The 19652-nt window shown below is 45.3% G+C and overlaps 2 protein-coding genes across 2 annotated transcripts in view; both read right to left on the bottom strand.

The window, feature by feature from the left end:
• Ngrn (neugrin, neurite outgrowth associated) lies at positions 1-10133 on the bottom strand. Its single transcript, XM_004658195.2, has 3 exons — positions 9940-10133; positions 9453-9563; positions 1-992 (listed from the first exon to the last, which is right to left on the bottom strand). Exons 1-3 carry the CDS (start codon positions 10101-10103, stop codon positions 398-400), a joined length of 870 nt encoding a protein of 289 aa, XP_004658252.1. The 5' UTR covers positions 10104-10133; the 3' UTR covers positions 1-397.
• Positions 10134-10980: 847 nt separating this feature from the next.
• LOC101601907 (tubulin polyglutamylase TTLL13) overlaps positions 10981-19652 on the bottom strand; it is a 30241-nt gene continuing 21569 nt past the window's right edge. The window contains exons 11-15 of the mRNA XM_004658193.2: positions 16862-17047; positions 16065-16245; positions 12850-13029; positions 11972-12287; positions 10981-11613 (exon numbers count right to left, since the gene is read on the bottom strand). Coding sequence (XP_004658250.1) covers positions 11366-11613; positions 11972-12287; positions 12850-13029; positions 16065-16245; positions 16862-17047 — 1111 coding nt within the window. The 3' untranslated portion in view covers positions 10981-11365. The remainder of the gene's footprint in view (positions 11614-11971; positions 12288-12849; positions 13030-16064; positions 16246-16861; positions 17048-19652) is intronic.

Raw genomic sequence — 19652 nt, 5'->3', positions numbered from 1 at the left:
GACTAGTACATTTTACTTTATTGTTTCATGTAAAGAAAACCAACTGACTAAAACACTTCAAGAACAGTTAGTGTTCAGTGAGCAAGAAGCAAATGAGATCAAAAGGCAAACTTCCACTTTCCTCCCACAGAAGCCCGAGTATCACAGAAACTCAACAAACAGAACACTGATTTTCCATAAGAGAGCCCAAGTAACAAGGGAATGAAGAGCCACTGGGCTCCAATGTGGCACACCACTCCAGGAATCGCCAGTCTATCCAAGTAGCTCTTCTGTTCCTATTCCAGGCAGAGCACATCCTCCTATTCCAACGTGGCTAATCCTTATGCAGAAATCTTGGCAGCTTCAAGCATACTTGCCCAACTGTTTCACAGGCCATCTCCTCAAGCCAAGTTCAGGCTCAAATTCTGTACAGGAAGTTTCCATTGCTGTCAAAGAACTCTCGTCCTCTCTGTACTACTTTGCTGCTGAAGTTCTGCTCAGTTGGCTCTCCTGCCTTCAACTCTTCCAGCTTCTCATCACTTGGCAATCTTCTGGTGTCCTTACAATCACTGGTGTGGTACTTCTGCGGTTCTCTCTGATGAACCAAGGCTTCAGAGATGGGCGCCAAGCTGTCCTGCAGGCTTTGGATTCCTTTACTTCTCCCCTCCTGTCTCTTCCCTATATTTGTACTGTGAGGGTTCGACTCTGTCACTTTCAAAACTGCGCTGGGACTCTTAGTTTTAGATGAGGCTTCGTCCCCTGGTATCAGCAAAGGGCCAGATACAGAGTGGCCTGCCCTGGGTGGCTTTAAGGCATTTCCAGAGCCCTGGAGCTGCTGGACCACTGGGGCAAGACCAGCTTTTTTAAGGACCTTCTGATCCTGCTTCAGTTTCTGCTCCAAAGTGGGTACAAATTTACTTTTTAAAACCCTTTGAATAACATCAGTGCTGACATCAAAACCTTCTGCCAATCTGGAAACTGACCAGGATTCCCCAAATTCTTTATGTAAATACCTATAAGGAAAAGGAGCAGGTTTTCAAGTTGTGAAGTAGAACACAATAGCTCTTTGATAATACTTGTAATAATTAAGAAGGAGGGTTGGCAAAGCTGCCAATAAACTGCCTGTACTATGTCAGTTAAACAGCTATGTTCTGACTCAGTGGATCACAAGAAAAAACAAACAAGCCAACGAAAACCTGTGTTCTGGGCTGGACAGATGGCTTAGCAGTTAAGGTGCTTGCCTGCAATGCCTAAGGAGCCAGGTTCTTTTCCCCAGTACCCACATAAGCCAGATGCACAAGGTGGTGTATGCATCTGAAGTTTGTCTGCAGTTGCTACAGGCCCTGGTGTGCCCACTCTCTCACTTTCTCTCTCTCTCAAAAAAAAAGTAAAATTATGGAGCCGGGCGTGGTGGCGCACGCATTTAGTCCCAGCACTTGGGAGGCAGAGGTAGGAGGATTGCCGTGAGTTCGAGGCCACCCTGAGACTCCATAGTGAATTCCAGGTCAGCCTGGGCTGGAGTAAGACCCTACCTCGAAAAACAAAAACAAACAAACAAAAAAAGTAAAATTATATACATACATACACACACACACACACACACACACACACACACACACACACAGTGTTCTATACCTGGGTACCAACAATACCTAAACACACATCAAGCAAACACTTCCCACTACTGTCTCCTAATAGCCATTAACATCATGATGCATAATCAACTTTCACTTCCAGAATTACACAGGTTGGTGGCAAATGTAAAGTAGCACTAGTAAGTGTTAAGAGTAGAGGACTGGGCTGGAGAGATGGCTTAGTGGGTAAGTCATTTGCCTGCAAAGCCTAAGGACCCAGGTTCCATACCCCAATACCCACATGAGCTAGATACACAAGTTGGTACATGCATCTGGAGTTTGTTTGCAATGGCTAGAGGTCCTGGCATGTTTATTATCTCTACCTGCCTCCCTTTTTAAAAATTTATTTATTTGCAAGCAAAGAGAGATACAGAGGAGAGACAGACAGAGAAAATGGGTATGCCAGCGTCCAGCTGCTGCAAACAAACTTCAGATGCATACGCTACTTTGTGCAACTGGCTTTACGTGGGTACTGAGGAATCAACCCTGGGTGGTTAGGCTTTGCAGGCCAAGTGCTTTTAACTGCTGAGCCATCCCTCCAGTTTTCCCCCAGCCCTTTTTTGGAGGTAGTAGCTTACTCTAGCCCAGGTTTACCTGGATCTCATTCAGGAGTCCAAGGCTGACTTTGAACTCGTAGCAATCCTACCTCTACCACCCACCCCAGTGCTAGAATTAAAGGCATGTGCCACAATGCCCAGCCAAGAAAGACTTTAAACAATGAAATGTAAGTAAATTTTCATTCTAAACATCAACCCAGTGGTTTTTCAGTGACAAAAGCACAGGAGGAGCTAGATCTGGTGGTGCACACCTGTAATCCCAGCACATGGGAAACTGAAGCAGGTAACTTCAGTAAAAACCAACAAACCTGGGCTAACAAAGTTCCAGGCCAGCCTAGGAGAGAATGAGAAGGTGCAGAAAGGCTGGGGTTATAGCTCAATGGACCAGGGACTTGGGTTCCACCCCAAGTATCAAGGGAGGTAGAAATATTTAAGTAGAAAGATCAGGCAAAAGGCTGTGTAGTAATAAAGGCAGTCTGAACAGAGACTGTAAGGGCATGGAAGCTTGAAGAATCAAGAAATGTTTTCAGAAAGAAAACTGGTAGAATGTGATAGAACAATATCAAGGTCAAGACTCAGAACTTTAGGGCTAGAGAGATGGCTTTGCAGTTAAGGAACTTGCCTATGAAGCCAAAGGACCCAAGTTTGATTTTCCACATTCCACATAAGCCAGATGCACAGTGGCGTATGCATCTGGAGTTCATTTGCAGTGGCTAGAGGCCCTGGTGTACCTACTCTATCTCTAAAAGGAAAACACACACACACACACACACACACACACACACACACACACACAAAAGACAGGCGTGGTGGTGCATGCCTTCAATCCCGGCATTCCGGAGGCAGAGGCAGGAGGATCACTGTGGGTTTGAGGCCATAGTGAATTCCAGGTCAGCCTGAGCTAGAGTGAGACCCTACCTCAAAAAGACAAATAAATAAATAAATAAATAACTTTAAAAAAAAGATTCAGACTTTTAGCTGGGGTGACTGATGGGTTATAAGAAAAACAGGAGCTAGGCATGCTGGCACACACCCTTAACCTAGCATTTGGAAGGCAGAGGTAGGAGAATCGCCTGAGACTACAGGGTGAATTCCAGGGTCAGCCTGGGCTACAGCTAGACCCTACCTTGAAAAAAATTTTTCTTTTTTCATCAATATGAAGCCAGGCATGGCATCACATGACTTTAATTCTAGCACTTGGGAGGCAGAGCTAGGAAGATTGTTGTGAGTTCAAGGCCAGCCTGAGAATACAGTGAATTCCTAGTCAGCCTGGGCTACAGTAAGACCCTACCTTGAAAAAATGCTCAAAAATGTATATATGTGTATGTACCTGAATGCATGTATATATACATACATATACGTATGTGTGTGTATGTATGTGTGTATGTATAAAATCTTAATACAGAAGCTGGGAGACCCTACCTCAAGAAAAGAAAAATAGCCGGGCGTGGTGGCGCACGCCTTTAATCCCAGCACTCGGGAGGCAGAGGTAGGAGGATCGCCATGAGTTCAAGGCCACCCTGAGATGACAGAGTTAATTCCAGGTCAGCCTGGACCAGAGTGAGACCCTACCTCGAAAAAAAAAAAAAAAGAAAAGAAAAATAGGAGAATTAAATTGTCAAGGAAAGTGGTAAAGTCAGATGTGGCAGCTCTCATGCCCGTAATGCCAACTCTCAGGAAGCTAAGGCAGAAGGACTGCTCCATATCAAGGCCAGTAGCCTGGCCGAGTGAGATCCTGTCTCTAAATAGAAAAGAGGAACACACATACTTGGGCTGCAGAGCCACTGAGAAATCCTGCTGGAGCTGAGCTGATAACCTCCTCCATGTAGACCAGCTGACAGAAAGCTGGAAGAAGACATTTTGCATGCAGTTCAATGGGAGACAGAGAAATCACCAGTGAAGATAGTGGACACTGCAAGTATTAAATTGTCATCCAGGCCAAATGAGCCAACAGATGCAATAGTGGCATGTCTGTCATGGTGGAAACCAACTGCCCTCCAATTGGACTGGAGGCCCACTCCATGGGAAGGAATACACCCTGATACTGAAAACTTAAAACACGGGTAGTCATGAGCCCTAGAGGTGTAACGCCTGCTGCTGTCTGGCTAAATGTATATACTATGCTCATCAAACTGCCCAGTAAGCACTTCTCTTAATGTTCACAACCTTATATTAATGCTACTCTCACTTTGGGTAGAGAATCTTCTCTTTTCAGATGGCAGTGACCTTGGGATGACTCAGAAGACATCAAGGTGCTGGAAAGAAGTGACAGGAGTGCTCAGTACTGCAATATCTCTATCACACCTTCCAAGGCTCAGGGTCTATTGTGGAAGAGGTGGCAGAAAGAATGTAAGAACCAAAGAAAGGGTAGGACTCCTTACAACGCGCTCCCCCAGACACAAAATGGCCTGGATATCCATGACCTCAGAGTGCCTGACACTACCTACACAAGACCATTATAATTGGAGAAAAAGATCATGACATCAAAATCAAAGAAAGTGATTGAGAGAGGGAGGGGATATGATGAAGAACAGAGTTTCAAAGGGGAAAGTGGGGGGGGGGAGGGAGGGCATTACCATGGTATATTTTTTGTAATCATGGAAGATGTTAATAAAAAAAAATTTTAAAGGTGGAAAGGAGGGGGCTGGAGAGATGGCTTAGCGGTTAAGCGCTTGCCTGTGAAGCCTAAGGACCCCGGTTCGAGGCTCGGTTCCCCAGGTCCCACGTTAGCCAGATGCACAAGGGGGCGCACGCGTCTAGAGTTCGTATGCAGAGGCTGGAAGCCCTGGCGCGCCCATTCTCTCTCTCTCCCTCTATCTGTCTTTCTCTCTGTGTCTGTCGCTCTCAAATAAATAAATAAAAATTAAAAAAAAAAAAAGGTGGAAAGGAGGAAGAAAGGTAAGAAAGACAGAAGCTGGACTAGATTGCTAATGGTGATGGACTTAAGAAGAACAGGGTTTTTGTTTTGTTTTTCCTTTTTTTTTTTGCAACTTTTTAAATAGTATTTTATTTATTTGCAAGCGGGGGGGGGGGGGGGTGGAGAGTCAGAGAGTCGGTGTGTGTATGGGGGCACTAGGGCCTCTAGCCATAGCAGATGAACTCCAGAAGTATGTGCCATTTTGTACATCTGGCTTATGTATGTACTGGGAAATTGAACCCAGGTCATTAGGCTTTGTATGCAAGCACCTTAGCCACTTAACAGCTTCTCTATCCCTCCCTTGTTTTTTTGAGACAGGGTCTCATGTAGTCAAAGCTGACCTTGAACGCCTGATCCTCTGGCCTCTTCCAGTACTGAGATTATGCACCAATAAGCCTGGATTCTAGAACAATTTTATTTTTTTTTTGGTTTTTCGAGGTAGGGTCTCACTCTGGTCCAGGCTGACCTGGAATTAACTCTGTAGTCTCAGGGTGGCCTTGAACTCATGGCGATCCTCCTACCTCTGCCTCCCGAGTGCTGGGATTAAAGGCGTGCGCCACCACGCCCGGCTAGAACAATTTTATAAACCAGCAAGGGCAGTACCTAGGAACAAAAGGATGAAGGACAGCTTTCATTTGGCAGACCTGACCCTTGAGTAAGGAGGTAGAGACAGAACTAAAGCACACAGAGGACTAGCCCTGGACAGGCGATGGCCTATCACTTCTAACTAAGATGTGAGTCAAGTTGTGCATATGAGAATGGAAGGTAAAGAACCAGGAAGCTGACAGATTTTTACATAGTGGCCTATTTTCCTGTAAAAAGTAAACAGGTGTTTACTGACCACAGAAGGGAAATTTGATAGGTAGGAAACTGGTTCATAATTAAAAGCTGTTGTTCAAGGTGGTGGAGAGCAGATGCACTAGGGGGCTGTAGCTCAAAGGTAGAGTACTTGCTCAGTGTTGCATTCAGAACCATGGGGTGGGAGGGAAGTAGGATAAAGTACACTAGAGATCCAAGAGATGAGGTACAGGTTCACAAAATAATCTTCACCTACGGAATCCTCTCGATTGTAATAAATGCAAACCTTTCTGATGAAAATGGAAAATGGTCGATGAAGGACTTTTTTTTGGCAATATTTGTCAAAATGTCTTCTAATTCCGTAATGTTAATCTGGGAAATGCATGCAATAAATACCAATAGAGATAAGGATATGTACATGGTTATTGAGTACTAAGTGTAAATAGCCTGAGTATGCACCGTAAGACGAGTGTGATGTTAATTTATGTCAGTTCAACAGTACTTAGAATCACCGTGGAAACAAATCTCTGGTCCTGTTTGAGATGGATTTTCTACACTAGATTAGCTGAGGTGGGAGGACTCAACCAAGCTGTGGGCAGAACCATTCGACGGGCTGAGCTCTTGGACTGAGCAACAAGAGAAAGATGGCTGTGCATTCAACATCAGGTCCTGCTCTGCTTTCTCACTGGTATGCTGAATGGGACCGGTTTGATGAACTGGAAGCTGCAACTGTAAACTGAAATAATTCCTCCCTTAAACTGAGTTTTGTCAGGTTATTTTGTCCCAGCAATGAGAAGACAGCTGATAAGAGAGTTAAAATAAACTATGGTTCATTATACATCTATAAAAAAGAATTAAGGGCTAGAGAGCTTGCCCAGGAGCTTGCTTGCAAAGCCTGCAGGCCCAGGTTCAATTCTTCAGTACCCATGTAAAGCCAAATGCACAAAGTGGCGCATGCATCTGGAGTTCATTTGCAGTGACAAGGGGTCCTGGTGTACCCATTTTGTATCTCCCTCCTTCTCTGTTTGCAAATACTAAATATTTTAGTTCCCATGTGTTCTTTTGGTCCTTTTGTGATTTTTTTTTATGGTGCTGAGGACCAGACCCAGGGCCTTGTGCTTGCTAGGCAAGTGCTCATCCACTGAGCTAAAACTCTCCAAGCCCAATGAAAATGATTTTAAAAGAATTAAGTTGGCAGTGGTAAAGAAAAATGAAGTTATGAAATTTGCAGAAAAATGGATGGACCTGGAAAGGATTATACTAAGTGAGGTAACCCAGGCCCAGAAAGCCAAGCGCCACATGTTCTCTCTCATATGTGGATCCTAGCTACAGATGATTGGGCTTCTGTGTGAGAATGAAAATACTTAGTAGCAGAGGCCAGTAAGGTAAAAAGGAGACATAAAGGGTAGAGAAAGGAAGGGAGGAGGATACTTAATAGGTTGATATTGTATATATGTAATTACAATGATTGTAATGGGGAGGTAATATGATGGAGAATGGAATTTCGAAGGGGAAAGTGTGGGGGTGGGGAGGGAGGGAATTACCATGGGATATATGTTATAATCATGGAAAATGTTAATAAAAATTAAAAAAAAAAAAGAATTAAGTTGGGCTGGCAAGATGGCTTAACAGTTAAGGCACTTGCCTACAAAGCCAAAGGGCTCAGGTTCAGTTCCCCAGTACCCATGTAGCCAGATGTACAAGGCAGCACATACTTCTGGAGTTTTTGCAGCAGGTGGAAGCCCTGGGGCACATATTCTCTCTCCCTCTGTATCTTTCTCTCTCAAATAAATAAAAATAAATCTTTTGTTTTTGAGATACAGTCTCACTCCAGCCCATCACTTACTCCAGCCCATCACTTACTCCAGCCCAGGCTGACCTGGAATTCACTATGGAGACTCAGGGTGGCCTTGAACTCATAGTGATCCTCTTACCTCTGCCTCCTAAATGCTGGGATTAAAGACGTGTGCCACTGTGCCAGACAAAAAACATTTTTTAAAGAAATAATTAAGTGGAGGGACTTACCATGAAATATTGTTTACAATCATGGAAGTTGTTAATTATAAAAATAAGTGGCTTTTCTTTTTTTGGGGGGGGGTTATAGGAGTGGTGATGGTACTTGGGATTAAACCAAGGGCTCATGCATGCTCTAACACTAAAAACCAGCCAAAGAGAACTCTCTTCTGAAACAGATATGTATGTATACACACACACACACACACACATATATACAAAGTGTAAAAAGAAATGTATAAACTGAATTTGCAATATGCCACTGTGATTCAAGCCCATTCTGGATGGATGGGTGGATGGAAATTAAAAAAACCAACATGGTGGTGTACACCTGTAATTGCAGCACTCCAGAGACAGTGGTATCACTATGAGTTTGAGGTCAGACTGATCTACACAGTGAGACACTAACAAAATAAAAATTTTCAAAATTTCCAAATTATGGTTCTTTTCATAAAATATATATACATAACAAAGGAAAATGTCATTCCAAGACCTTAGGCCAAGAATGGCATGACTTCCTTTGAGGTTAAGTTGTTACAGATCTAAAATTTAATAATAAAAACTTTGGCAAAGTCAGCTGTGGTAGGGCACAAGCCTGTAATCCCAGAACTCCAGATGTTGAGGTAGGAGGATCACAATAAGCTCAAGGGCAGCCTCAAAATAAAAGGTTTGTCAAAAACGAACCAAGTGTACCATAATGTACTTTTTGCTTAAAAAGATATAAGATGGATTGGAGTGATAGCTTAGTGGTTAAGGTGCTTGCCTGTGAAGCCAAAGGACCCAGGTTCGATTCCCCAACACCCACACAAGCTAGATACACAAGGTGGTGCATGCCTCTGGAGTTTGTTTTCAGAGGCTATAGGTCCTGGCATGGTCATTCTCTCTCCCTCTCAAATAAATATTTTGTTGTTGTTGTTGTTTTTCGAGGTAGGGTCTCACTCTAGCCCAGGCTGACCTATAATTCACTAGATAATCTCAGGGTGGCCTCGAACTCACAGCAATCCTCCTACCACTGTCTCTTGAGTGCTGGGATTAAAGTTGTGTGTACCACGGCCGGCTAAAAAATTAAAAAAAAAAAAAAAGAGGTAAGATAAAATTCTACCTGGACATGGCGGCATACGTCTTTAATCTCAGCACTCAGAAGGCAGAGGTAGGAAGATCACTGTGAGTTGGAGGCCACCCTGAGACTACATAGTAAATTACAGGTCAGCCTGGGTTAAAGGAGACCCTACCTCAAAAGACAAAAAAGCCGAGCGTGGTGACGCAGGCCTTTAATCCCAGCACTCGGAAGGCAGAGGTTAGGAAGAAAGCTGTGAGTTCGAGGCCAGTCTGAGACTACATAGTGAATTCCGGGTCAGCCTGGGCTAGACAGCGTACCTTGAAAAAAAAATTCTAAGGGCTGAGGATATAGCTAAGTGGCAAAAGATTTGCCTAGCATGTAGAAAGCCCTGGGAACGTAACCCTATTACCAGGAAAATAAAAAGATTTTAACAAACGTCCATTCCATTTTCTAGTTCAGTACCCTTCATTCCCATCACAGAAGCAAAGTCTCACCGGATCTGTTCCATGGCTTCCCACGTCAAGGTTCTGGGCGGGGCACCTGGCGCCTCCACTTGCCTCCGAATTTTGTGGAATCGGATGGCTTTTTTCCGTCGTTTCAGGGCGCTGGAGGGAAGAACCAATGGCAGAAGCCATGCGTGGAAGCAAGATGGGTGTCTGAAGAGTCTGAGATCCCCGCCCTCTTCTGACTGTCCGCAAAGGACACGTCTGCCAGCTTCGAGTGGCTCTGCCCCCTCCCCAAGAATCTAACACCGAGAACAGTAACTGCCCGCAGGCGAGCCGAACTCTTAAACAGATGATAAAATACGTCACTAGCGAGGGGCGCCGTGGTCTCAAGGAAGCACGACACTTTGCCCCTGCGCCCCCGCCCCCCGAAACAGGGGACTAAGAAGCTAGGGCCGCGGCGGGTGCCCGCGCAGGAGCCCGGGCGCTGGCCGGGGCGCCGGGCGACGCCCTTGGCGTCTAGGGCCCGCGTAGGTACCTCTCCACCTCCTGCAGCTCCCGCTCCTCCGGCTCCCAGTCGGAATCGGGGTCCGGCTCACGGCCCACAGGGCCTGGACCCGCAACCCACTGGGTCGCGAACCCACAGCGAGCGACGGCGGCGCGGAGACGGCCGCCAAGGAAGAGGCCAGAGAGAAGCGCCATGGCGAGGAAAAGCAGCCTCAGCTGGGATCCAGACGCAAAACCGGAAGGCGGGGGCGTGACCGGAAGACGAAGGGGCGTGCCGGAAGCGGGGGGGGTCTTCTTGCATTGATAGGTGCGCAGAAATGCCTGTTGAGTTGTCCTATTTCATTTATGGGCTTTTTGTTTATTTTTTTTTGTCTAAATGTTTTATCTATTTATTTTTATTTTATTTATTTATCTGAGAGAAAGAGGCAGATAGATTGAAATATGTGCACCAGGGCCTTAAGCCACTGCAAACGAACACCAGACTCATGCTCCACCTTGTGCATCTGGCTTAAATGGGTCCTCGGGAATAAAACCTGGGTCCTTTGGCTTTGCAGGCAAGCGGCTTAACCGCTAAGATATCTCTCCAGCTCTATTTATTTGAGAGAGAGAATGGACGTACCAGGGCCTCTAGTCACTTCAAAATGCTCTTCAGACACATGTGCCACCTTATGCATCTGACTTATGTGTGTACTGGGGAATCAAACTTGGGTTTTGCAGGCAAGTGCCTTAACCTCTGAGCCATCTCTCAAACTCTGGTGGTGATGTTTGAGCCTAAGGCCTTGTACATGCTAGGGAAGCATTTTATCATAGCCTTTTAAAAAACTGTTTTGAGACAGGAGCTGAGTTGTATTAAACAAGCCTTCAACTCATGGTTTTCCTGCTGCTTCATCCTCTGAAGTAGCTGGGATTACAGGCTTGAGCCATCAGCTTTCCTGCTGTAGCTATGAGGAAGGCTTGCCTCAAATGAGAGGGTTGAAAGGAGATACAGACGCACCTGGAAAACGACATAAACTTTAATAAAAAAGATGGGTTCAACTGCTGAGCCACCCCTCTGGGGCAGGCTGCCCAGGCCTGTCTGACTCAGCCACTATAGCAGGAAGGGCAAACCCTTGGCAATCTTAGGAAGGCAATGGCCACTTAGCTGCACCAGGAAAGGAACTCCTTGTTGCCAGGTGACCTCCAGCCCCAGGCCACACTCAGGGTTCAAAGACCATCCCTTGGGGCCAAGCCCAGACTAAAGCTTGATAAGCAGAGATGGGTATATAATGGCCTTAGCTCCTCGTTTTGCAGCCCCAAAGAATCTCGGGGAGTTGAATTCTTGTTGTCTTTGTGTTTTGTCTTTTGCACACATAGTTCCTGGTCAGAGCTTTTCAAACTGGAACGTGGTGGCAGTCTTTCAATTAACAAAGACCAAAGGCCATTTGTTTCTTTGGCTGAGTGCTGGGCTTCGCTTCCTTTTACCTGTGCTGGCTGATGTTGAGAAGTGTGCTGGAGTGCTGCACCATCTGTGCAGAGGCAGGGCAGAGGGCGAGATCCTCGGCCTTGGCTGCTCTGTGTTCACAGTTTACCATGGAGGACAAGGTGCATTCGGTCCATGAATCTCTTTCAGGCTCCAGAAGATAGCCCTGCTTTGGTGTTAAAGTGGATGCCACTGATCCTGACAGGACTTGGTTTATGGCTTCTAGCCGTCGGCTGGCTTGGCCTTCTGCAGTAGAAACATGGATTCCCCACTAAGTTGGTACTCACAGAAGAGATGCTCACCTCTTTCCCAAGTGGTCCAATTATACAGAGGCAGAGCATGCTTTGCTTCCCTCCAGCATCTTGACTACAATGTATTTGAATTAGTTTACATGTCCATTGCCCTGTTACCTTTGTTGAGGGCTGGGACTATCTCTTCCATGCCTATAACTAGGGTCAGTAGATAGAAGGAGGTAAGTAAATGAATCCACTGCCTTCCCCCATGCCTACACTGCTGGAAGTGTCACTTTGGATTTTGGGAGCATCCCAGTTTAAATGGGAATTCATACTGGCCAAAGTGACCAAAGCCAGTTTTGTATACTTACGGCTAGTCAGCCTGACTCTAGGGCTGGAAAAATAGTGCCTCCCATAGTTCTTCATTAATGAACAGGAGCCAATGGCTGCTGGATCAGTTATGCAGTTGAAGTTCTTGGGTGGCAGATGGCACTGAGAATGACGTGCGATTGCAGCAGTGGTGCTTGGTAGTGGCCCTAAGATCTTGGGGATCAATTCGGGGGGCCAAAGTGGTTGCAGTACATGAAGAGGGGTCTGCTCTGAGGTGGCCCCTTTCAGGAACACCAGTGGGACCAGACTCGCAGGTTGCAGTTGTTGACTGCTCAGCCGGTCCTGGTGAAATCTAGGCTAGAGGAGAATATCAGCCAGCCAGCCCTTTATCACATTCCTGTGGGGCTGGATGGAGTGCTGGAAGAAATATGTAACTAAAAACAATCTCTTCTAGGCCTTAGCCACTGTTTAACTACTTATTCATTTGGGGTTCAACAAAAACAGAGGGCCCAACAGGTTTTCTACTAGCCCAGGGAATAGTGAAAACAGCCACTGTTTTGTTGGCCCAAGACTGTTTACTTAGCTCCCATTGGAGCCAGGGCACTGGTGATGCTAAGGAGATTACAAAGAAGCCACTAAACATGGTGATGACCTTATTATTTGTCAATCATAAGTCTTGGGTTACTGTGAAACAGATATAGAGAGAGCAAGTCTCTTGTAATTGAGAAAGTTGGGAGCTGAACTTTGCTGGATGTCAAAGAAACCAGTAGACCCTTTCCCAAGGCTCAATGAACTCGGCTTTCCCAGGTTCCACTGACAGATACCATCATATAAACCTCTTTTGGTGTAACCACCACCATGTGGTGGTATCACGGCCCTTGTTCCCTGGCTTTGCAAGAGGCTTCGCAGGGATCCTCACCCGATAATCATGATGCTTTCTGTGGCTCTGGAGGTTGGGACACAGCAGGCGAGTGACATGCTCTACAATACCCAGACTCCGGATGAGATTCTCCCTTTGCAGCAGAAGCTTCATCCGCTCAAGCTCCTCCTCTTCCACAATTTCTTGAGGCTGCATGGTGTCCAGGTATACTGATACCAGCTACAAGGTACAAAAAAGACAGATATACGTCATCCAAGACAAGTACCACACCAACAGCAAGGATTGCTGCAGGAAACCCTGCCCTGCTCAATCTCTGTCCCTTCCCTGATCCACTGTAAGGGTCTCTTTGCTGTCCATCCTTCTACCTTCTGTTCCAAAAGGTCATATTCAAATGACTGATTAGGAACTCATCTTTTTTTTGGGGGGGGGAGAAGGGAAGGATTTCCTTCTTTAGTAGTCTCAACCTATTTTATTTTTTAAAAAAATTAATTTAGGGCCGGGCATGGTGGTGCACACCTTTAATCCCAGCACTTGGGAGGCAGAGGTAGGAGGATCACTGTGAGTTCGAGGCCACCCTGAGATTACATAGTAAATTCCAGGTCAGCCTGAGCTACCTCGAAAAACCAAAAAAATAAAAATAATTTAGGGCTGGGGGATGGCTTAGTGATTAAGATGCTTGCCTGCAAAGCCAAAGGACCCAGGTTCAATTCCTCTGGACCCATGTAAGCCCAATGCACAAAGTGGCGCATGCATCTGGAGTTCACTTGCAGCAACTGGAGCCCCTGGTGCACCCATTCTCTTTCTATCTGCCTCTTTCTCACTCTCTCAAGTAAATAAAAATATTTTTAAAGCTGGGCGTGGGGGTGCACACCTTTAATCCCAGCACTTGGGAGGCACAGGTAGGAGGATCACCATGAGTTCAAGGCCACCCTGAAAATACATTGTGAATTCCAGGTCAGCCTGGGCTAGAGTGAGACCCTACCTTGAAAAACAAACAAACACACAAACAAAAAATATTTTTAAAAATTAATTTATTTATTTCAGTGTGTATGGGCTACCAGGGTCTCCTGACAGTGCAAAATTAATGTCAAATTCATGTACCAAGTTTTCATTGGGCTTCATGTGGGTGCTGGGGAAGTGAACCCAGGCTGGCACACTTGGCAAGCAAACACCTTTGACTGCTAAGTCATCTCCCCATACTCCTTTTTTTTAAAAAAAAAAATGTTTGTTTATTTAATTTATTTATTTGAGAGCAACAGACAGAGAGAGAAAGAGGCAGATAGAGATAGAGATAGAGAGAATAGGCACACCAGGGCCTCCAGCCACTGCAAATGAACTCCAGACACGTGCGCCCCCTTGTACATCTGGCTAACGTGGGTCCTGAGGAATCGAGCCTCGAACCAGGGTCCTTAGGCTTCACAGGCAAGTGCTTAACCGCTAAGCTATCTCTCCAGCTCCCCATACTCCATTTTTGCTTTTGGTGTTTTTGTGGGTTTTTTTATATTTATATTTTTTATTTTCAAGCAGAGAGACAGAGAAAAGAGATAGACAGAGAATGGGTGCACCAAGGCCTCAAGCTGCTGCAAACCAACTCCAGATGCATGTTCCACCATGTGCATTTGTCTTATGTGGGGTCTGGGGAATCAAACCTGGGTTCTAAGGCTTGACATGCAAGGTTCTTAACCGCTAAGCCATCTCTCCAGCTCCGTTTTGTTTGTTTGTTTGTTTTTTGAGGCAGGGTCTCACAGTAGCTCAGGCTGACCTGGAATTTACTATGTAATCTCAGGGTGGCCTCAAACTCATAGCGATCCTCCTCCCTCTGCCTCCCAAGTGCTGGGATTAAAGGTGTGCACCACCACGCTGTTTTTGGGGGGTTTTTTGTTTTTGCTTTTTTTTTTTTTTTTTTTTTTTTAGGTAGTGTCTCACTCTAGTCCAGGCTGGCCTGGAATTCACTATGTATTCTCAGGGTGGCCTATAACTCACATCAGTCCTCCTACCTCTGCCTCCCAAGTACTGAGATTAAAGGTGTGTGCTACAATGCCTGGCTGTTTTTGTTGTTGTTGCTTTGGTTTTGGTTTTTTTGAGGTAGGGTCTCACTCTGGGCCAGGCTGACCTGGAATTAACTATGTAATCTCAGGATGGCCTCAAACTCACTGTGATCCTCCTACCTCTGCCCCCTGAGTGGTGGGATTAAAGGCATGCACCACCATGCCCGGCCTTTTTTTGTTTGTTTGTTTGTTTGTTTGTTTTGTTTTGTTTTGTTTTTGTTTTTGTTTTTGTTATAATAGGGTCTCCCTCTAGCCCAGGCTGACATGGAATTCACTATGTAGTCTCAGGCCAGCATGGAACTCACTGCAATCCTCCTACCTCTGCCTCCTGAGTGCCAGGATTAAAGACACATGCCACCATGCCTGGCATCTTTTTATTTTTTATTTTAACTTTTGATTTATTTGTGTGCATGTGTATGTGCATGCAAGAACCTCTTGCTGAAAACTCCAGACCTCCAGACTCATGCAACCCTTTTTCCATCTGACTTTTTTTTTTTCTTTTTGAGATAGGGTCTCACTCTAGCTGAGGCTGACCTAGAATTCACTCTGTAGTCTCAGAGTGGCGTCGAAGTCATGGTGATCCTCCTACCTCTGCCTCCTGAGTGCTAGAATTAAAGGTATGCACCACCTCGCCCAGTTCCATCTGGATTTTTTATATGAGTATTAGGAAATCAAATCCAGGTTGGCAGATGTTGACAGCAAGCACCTTTAGCCACTGAGCCATCTCCCCAGTCTTTCAACTTATTCTCTTACAAGAAGAGTCAGGCTGGAGGGTTGGAGAGATGGCTCAGTAGTTAAGGTACTTATCTACAAAGCTAAAGGACCCAGGTTCAATTCCTCAGGACCCACATAAGTCAGATGTACAAAGTGGTACATGCATCTGAAATTCATTTACAGGACTGCAAGCCCTGGTGCACCCATTCTCTCTCTTTCCTTCTTTCTCTCTCTCAAATAAGAAATATTTTTTATAAAAAAGAGTCAGGCTGGAGAGATGGCTCCGTGGTTTAAGGTGCTTGATGGCAAAGTCTGATGGTCTGGGTTCAATTCTCCTATACCCACATAAAGCCAGATGCACAAAGTGTTGCATACACGTGGAGTATGTTTACAGTGGCAGGAGGGCCTGGCATGCCCATTTCTTGCTTCCCCCCACTCTCTAATAAATAAACAATTTTTTTTATAAAAAAGAAGAGCTAAAACCGCTGACACCTCTTTCTCCCGGTTCCGATGCCTGTAAGCCAAATGGGTGGCAAGGCCTCTTGGCACTGGTCTGGATCGACTCTTCTCCCCAGCTGATTCACCCTGGTTCTGATCTTTGTTTTCCTTTCGCTTCTTGGTACCTAGGTTTTCATGTTGTTCCTGCTTTAGGCGAATTTCTTCTAGTTGCTGCCTGACAAAGAGACAGCAGCTTCAGCTACTACAGAGATTGTATTGTGGAAAGGGCAGGTTAAGGAAGAATAGAGAAGGGTTAATATAAAGAAATTATGGAGCCGGGCAAGCCTTTAATCCCAGCACTTGGAGGCAGAGGTAGGAGGATCACCATGAGTTCAAGGCCACCCTGAGACTACATAGTGAATTCCAGGTTAGCCTGGGCTACAGTGAGACCCTACCTCGAAAATATATATATATATATGATCCTGCCAGGCATGGTGGTGCATGCCTTTAATCTCAGCACTCCAAAGGCAAAGGTAGGAGGATCACTGAGTTCGAGGCCACCCTGAGACTATGTAGTGAATCCCAGGTCAGCCTGGGCTACAGATAGCAAGACACTACCTCTAAAAAAATGAATAAATAAAAGAAATCATGATCTCTTCTTGGGACGGATGAGAAAAGAATGGAGGAGATTCTGGAAAGCACACTAAGAGAAAAAAATTATTAAGAATCTGTTACAGTGTTAGCTCTATTTCTCTTTCAAATGTGTGGCTTTCTCCTCTCCTACTGGGGAGAAGTTCAGCTTCAGAATTTGCCCCATCCCACCTGTACAAAGGAAAATGCAGCCAACGTACCTGGCACACTCCTCTCTGGCCTTGGAGGCAACAGTCTCTTGGAAGAGGGAACCATTGTGCTTGAAGAAGCGTGCATACTTCTCTGAGTCAGACCCTGGGTAGATCCGCCGGTATCCCCCAAGGTGGGAATCCTCATATCGTTCCTGGTCCAATATGGCCGCCTGGGATGACTCAATTTGTTCTCGCCTATGGAAACCAAGTTTGGGTGAGTCAGAGGAGAGCTGTGAGAATGTTCCGGAGAGAAAGGAAAACTGGACAAGGCTTTCAAAGCCTCCTACTGGCTGTCTGGCTTTCCAGATTCCCATCCTTTTGAGGATGTATGTAGCCATGGTTGGCTTCCAGAAATTATATTCTTAACCTATGTGCAGAGCAGTCAGTTTGTAAGCCAGCACTCCAAGTTAGATACTTTTAGGAACTATCAGACTTATACATGTTTACTACAGAAAATTTATGTATTTGTTTATTTGAGAGAGAAATAGGCAGAGGAAAAGGGAGAGAGAGAATTGGCACACCTGGGCCTCTAGCCACTGAAAACGAACTCCAGACCCATGCACCACCTTGTGCAACTGGCTTTACATGGGTACTGGGGAATCAAATTCAGGTCCTTAGGCTTTGCAGGCAAGTGCCTTAACCTCTGAGCCATCTCTCCAGCCCTGCTACAGAAAATTTAAAAGAACAAAAAAGAGAGTGAGCCGAATATGATGAGGTAGGCTTGTAATTCTAACACTGGGAGGCTGAGGCAGGAAGAAAAAGAGGTCAAATGCAGCAGGAGCTCCATTGTGGAAGTCAAGGCAGCCAGCTACAAAAAGGCAAGGGGTGGGGGTGGGGGATGGAGAGATACCTGGTGCTTGCCTGCAAAAACTAACAACCTAGGTGCAATTGCCCAGTACCTATATAAAGCCAGATGCACAAAGTGCTGCATACATGTGGAGTTTGTTTGCAGTGGGTAGAGGCCCTGATGCATCCATTCTATCTGTCTCTCTCTGCATGCAAATAAATAAACCATATATATATATGGTTTATTTATAATTTATATTTTAAGCCAAGGGCTGGAGATGTATCTCAATGGTAGAACGCTTGCCAAGCATGTGTAAGGTCCAAAGTTTAATTCCAATTAAACCTCCTGTTGCTAAGACATAGATACCATCCTTTTAAGAGGATAAGATGTCAGTCCTATGGAGATAAAGTAGCCATGCCTTCTGACCTAGGTACAGAGAGAGAAAAGCTGGCAGATAATACTCTGACTTATGACTTTGCTACCTTCACTGTGCCTTCATTCAGCCCCTAACCCTAGTAACTGCTAGTGATACTAGTCACAGCTGCCTTGTAGCAAGGCCTTCATTTTTTGAAATTTATTTATTTATTTGCATGTGTGTGCATGTGCATACGTCTGTAAACTCCACTGATTCTGTTGTCTCTACTACCCACTGGACTGGGGTTATAGGCCTATGTGACCACACCTAGCTTCTTTTTATTTTTATAGTTTTTTAGCGGGGGAGGGTTGAGGTAGGGTCTTGCTGTAGCCCAGGCTGACCTGGAATTCACTACGTAGTCTCAGGCTGGCCTGGAACTCACAGTGACCCTCCTACCTCTGCCTCTTAAGTGCTGGGATTAAAGGCATGATCCACTATGCCCAGTCATGCCTCGCTTTTTATGTGGGTCTTAGGAGCAAACTTTGGGCTGTCTCAGGCCCTCATGTTTATGCAGCAGACATTCTTACCCACTGAGCCATTTCCCCAGCCTTCCTTTGTTTCTTTACTCCAGTATTTTCCACACATTTTTCCGTAGTGAAAGATAAAATTCATTCAGATGCATTTGTCCAGTCTCATGGGAATATTCAGAGTGCATACACTTATCCTTCACTCTTACTCATCCCAGACATGTGAGGGCCTGTTCTGTGCCAGGCCCTAAGGCTATCATGAGTACTCAGATACATTTTACCCCACATATTGAAACACAAGTGGAGAAAGCAATGTTGTTATAGATACTATTCCAATTCAATTTAATATGTCATTAACACATATAATTTCAGTATCAGCAACCAATCAATTGTCATGCTTGTAACCTATATTATAATGAAAACAATAGGTGACCAACACTAACTTAAACACTTGCCTACTAATGAAGAACCAAACCTTTTTCTTTTGTTTGGCTTGGGGGCCGGGAGGCAGGTTTCCAGGTAGGGTCTCACTCTAGCCCAGGCTGACCTGGAATTCACTATGTACTTTCAGGGCAGCCTTGAATTCATGGCAACCCTCCTATCTCTGACTCCCAAGTGCTGGGATTAAAGGCATGCACCACCAAGCGTGGCTCAAGAACCAAACCATTTTTGTGTATCATTATTACAATGTTTCTCAGGAACTGGTTTCTAGGTGAGCTTTGCTTAAAAAACAAACCAAGGCTGGAGAGGTAGCTCAGCAGTTAAAGGTGCTTGCTTGCAAAGGCCTGACAGCCCTAGCTTACTTCTCCCAATACTCATGTAAAGCCAGATGTACAAACTGTGACATACATCTGGAGTTTGTTTGCAGTGGCAAGAAGCCTTGGCCCACCCATTCCCTTTTTTTCCCTCTCACTTCATTTCTTCTCTTCCTCTCTCTGTTTGCAAATAAATAAATAAATTTACACACACACACACACACACACACACACACACACACATTGGTTTTTCGAGGTAGGGTCTCACTCTAGCTCTGGAATTTACTCGGTATTCTGAGGGTGGCCTTGAACTCACAGTGATCCGCCTACCTCTCCCTCCTGGGTGCTGGGATAAAAGGCATGTGCCACCACACCC

The sequence above is a fragment of the Jaculus jaculus genome, chromosome 3 (genome assembly GCF_020740685.1).
Source record: "Jaculus jaculus isolate mJacJac1 chromosome 3, mJacJac1.mat.Y.cur, whole genome shotgun sequence".
Lineage (NCBI taxonomy): Eukaryota > Metazoa > Chordata > Mammalia > Rodentia > Dipodidae > Jaculus > Jaculus jaculus.
The sequence above is the reverse complement of the archived record's forward strand: the minus strand, read 5'-3'. Positions and strand labels throughout refer to the sequence as shown.

Coding starts and splice junctions, on each gene's coding strand:
- Ngrn (XM_004658195.2), bottom strand. CDS start 10,103: ATGGCGCTTCTCTCTGGCCTCTTCCTTGGCGGCCGTCTCCGCGCCGCC. Junction 9,564..9,939: donor GAGCTGCAGGAGGTGGAGAG/GTACCTACGCGG, acceptor TCTTCCCTCCAG/CGCCCTGAAACGACGGAAAA. Junction 993..9,452: donor GAAGCCATGGAACAGATCCG/GTGAGACTTTGC, acceptor TTTTCCTTATAG/GTATTTACATAAAGAATTTG.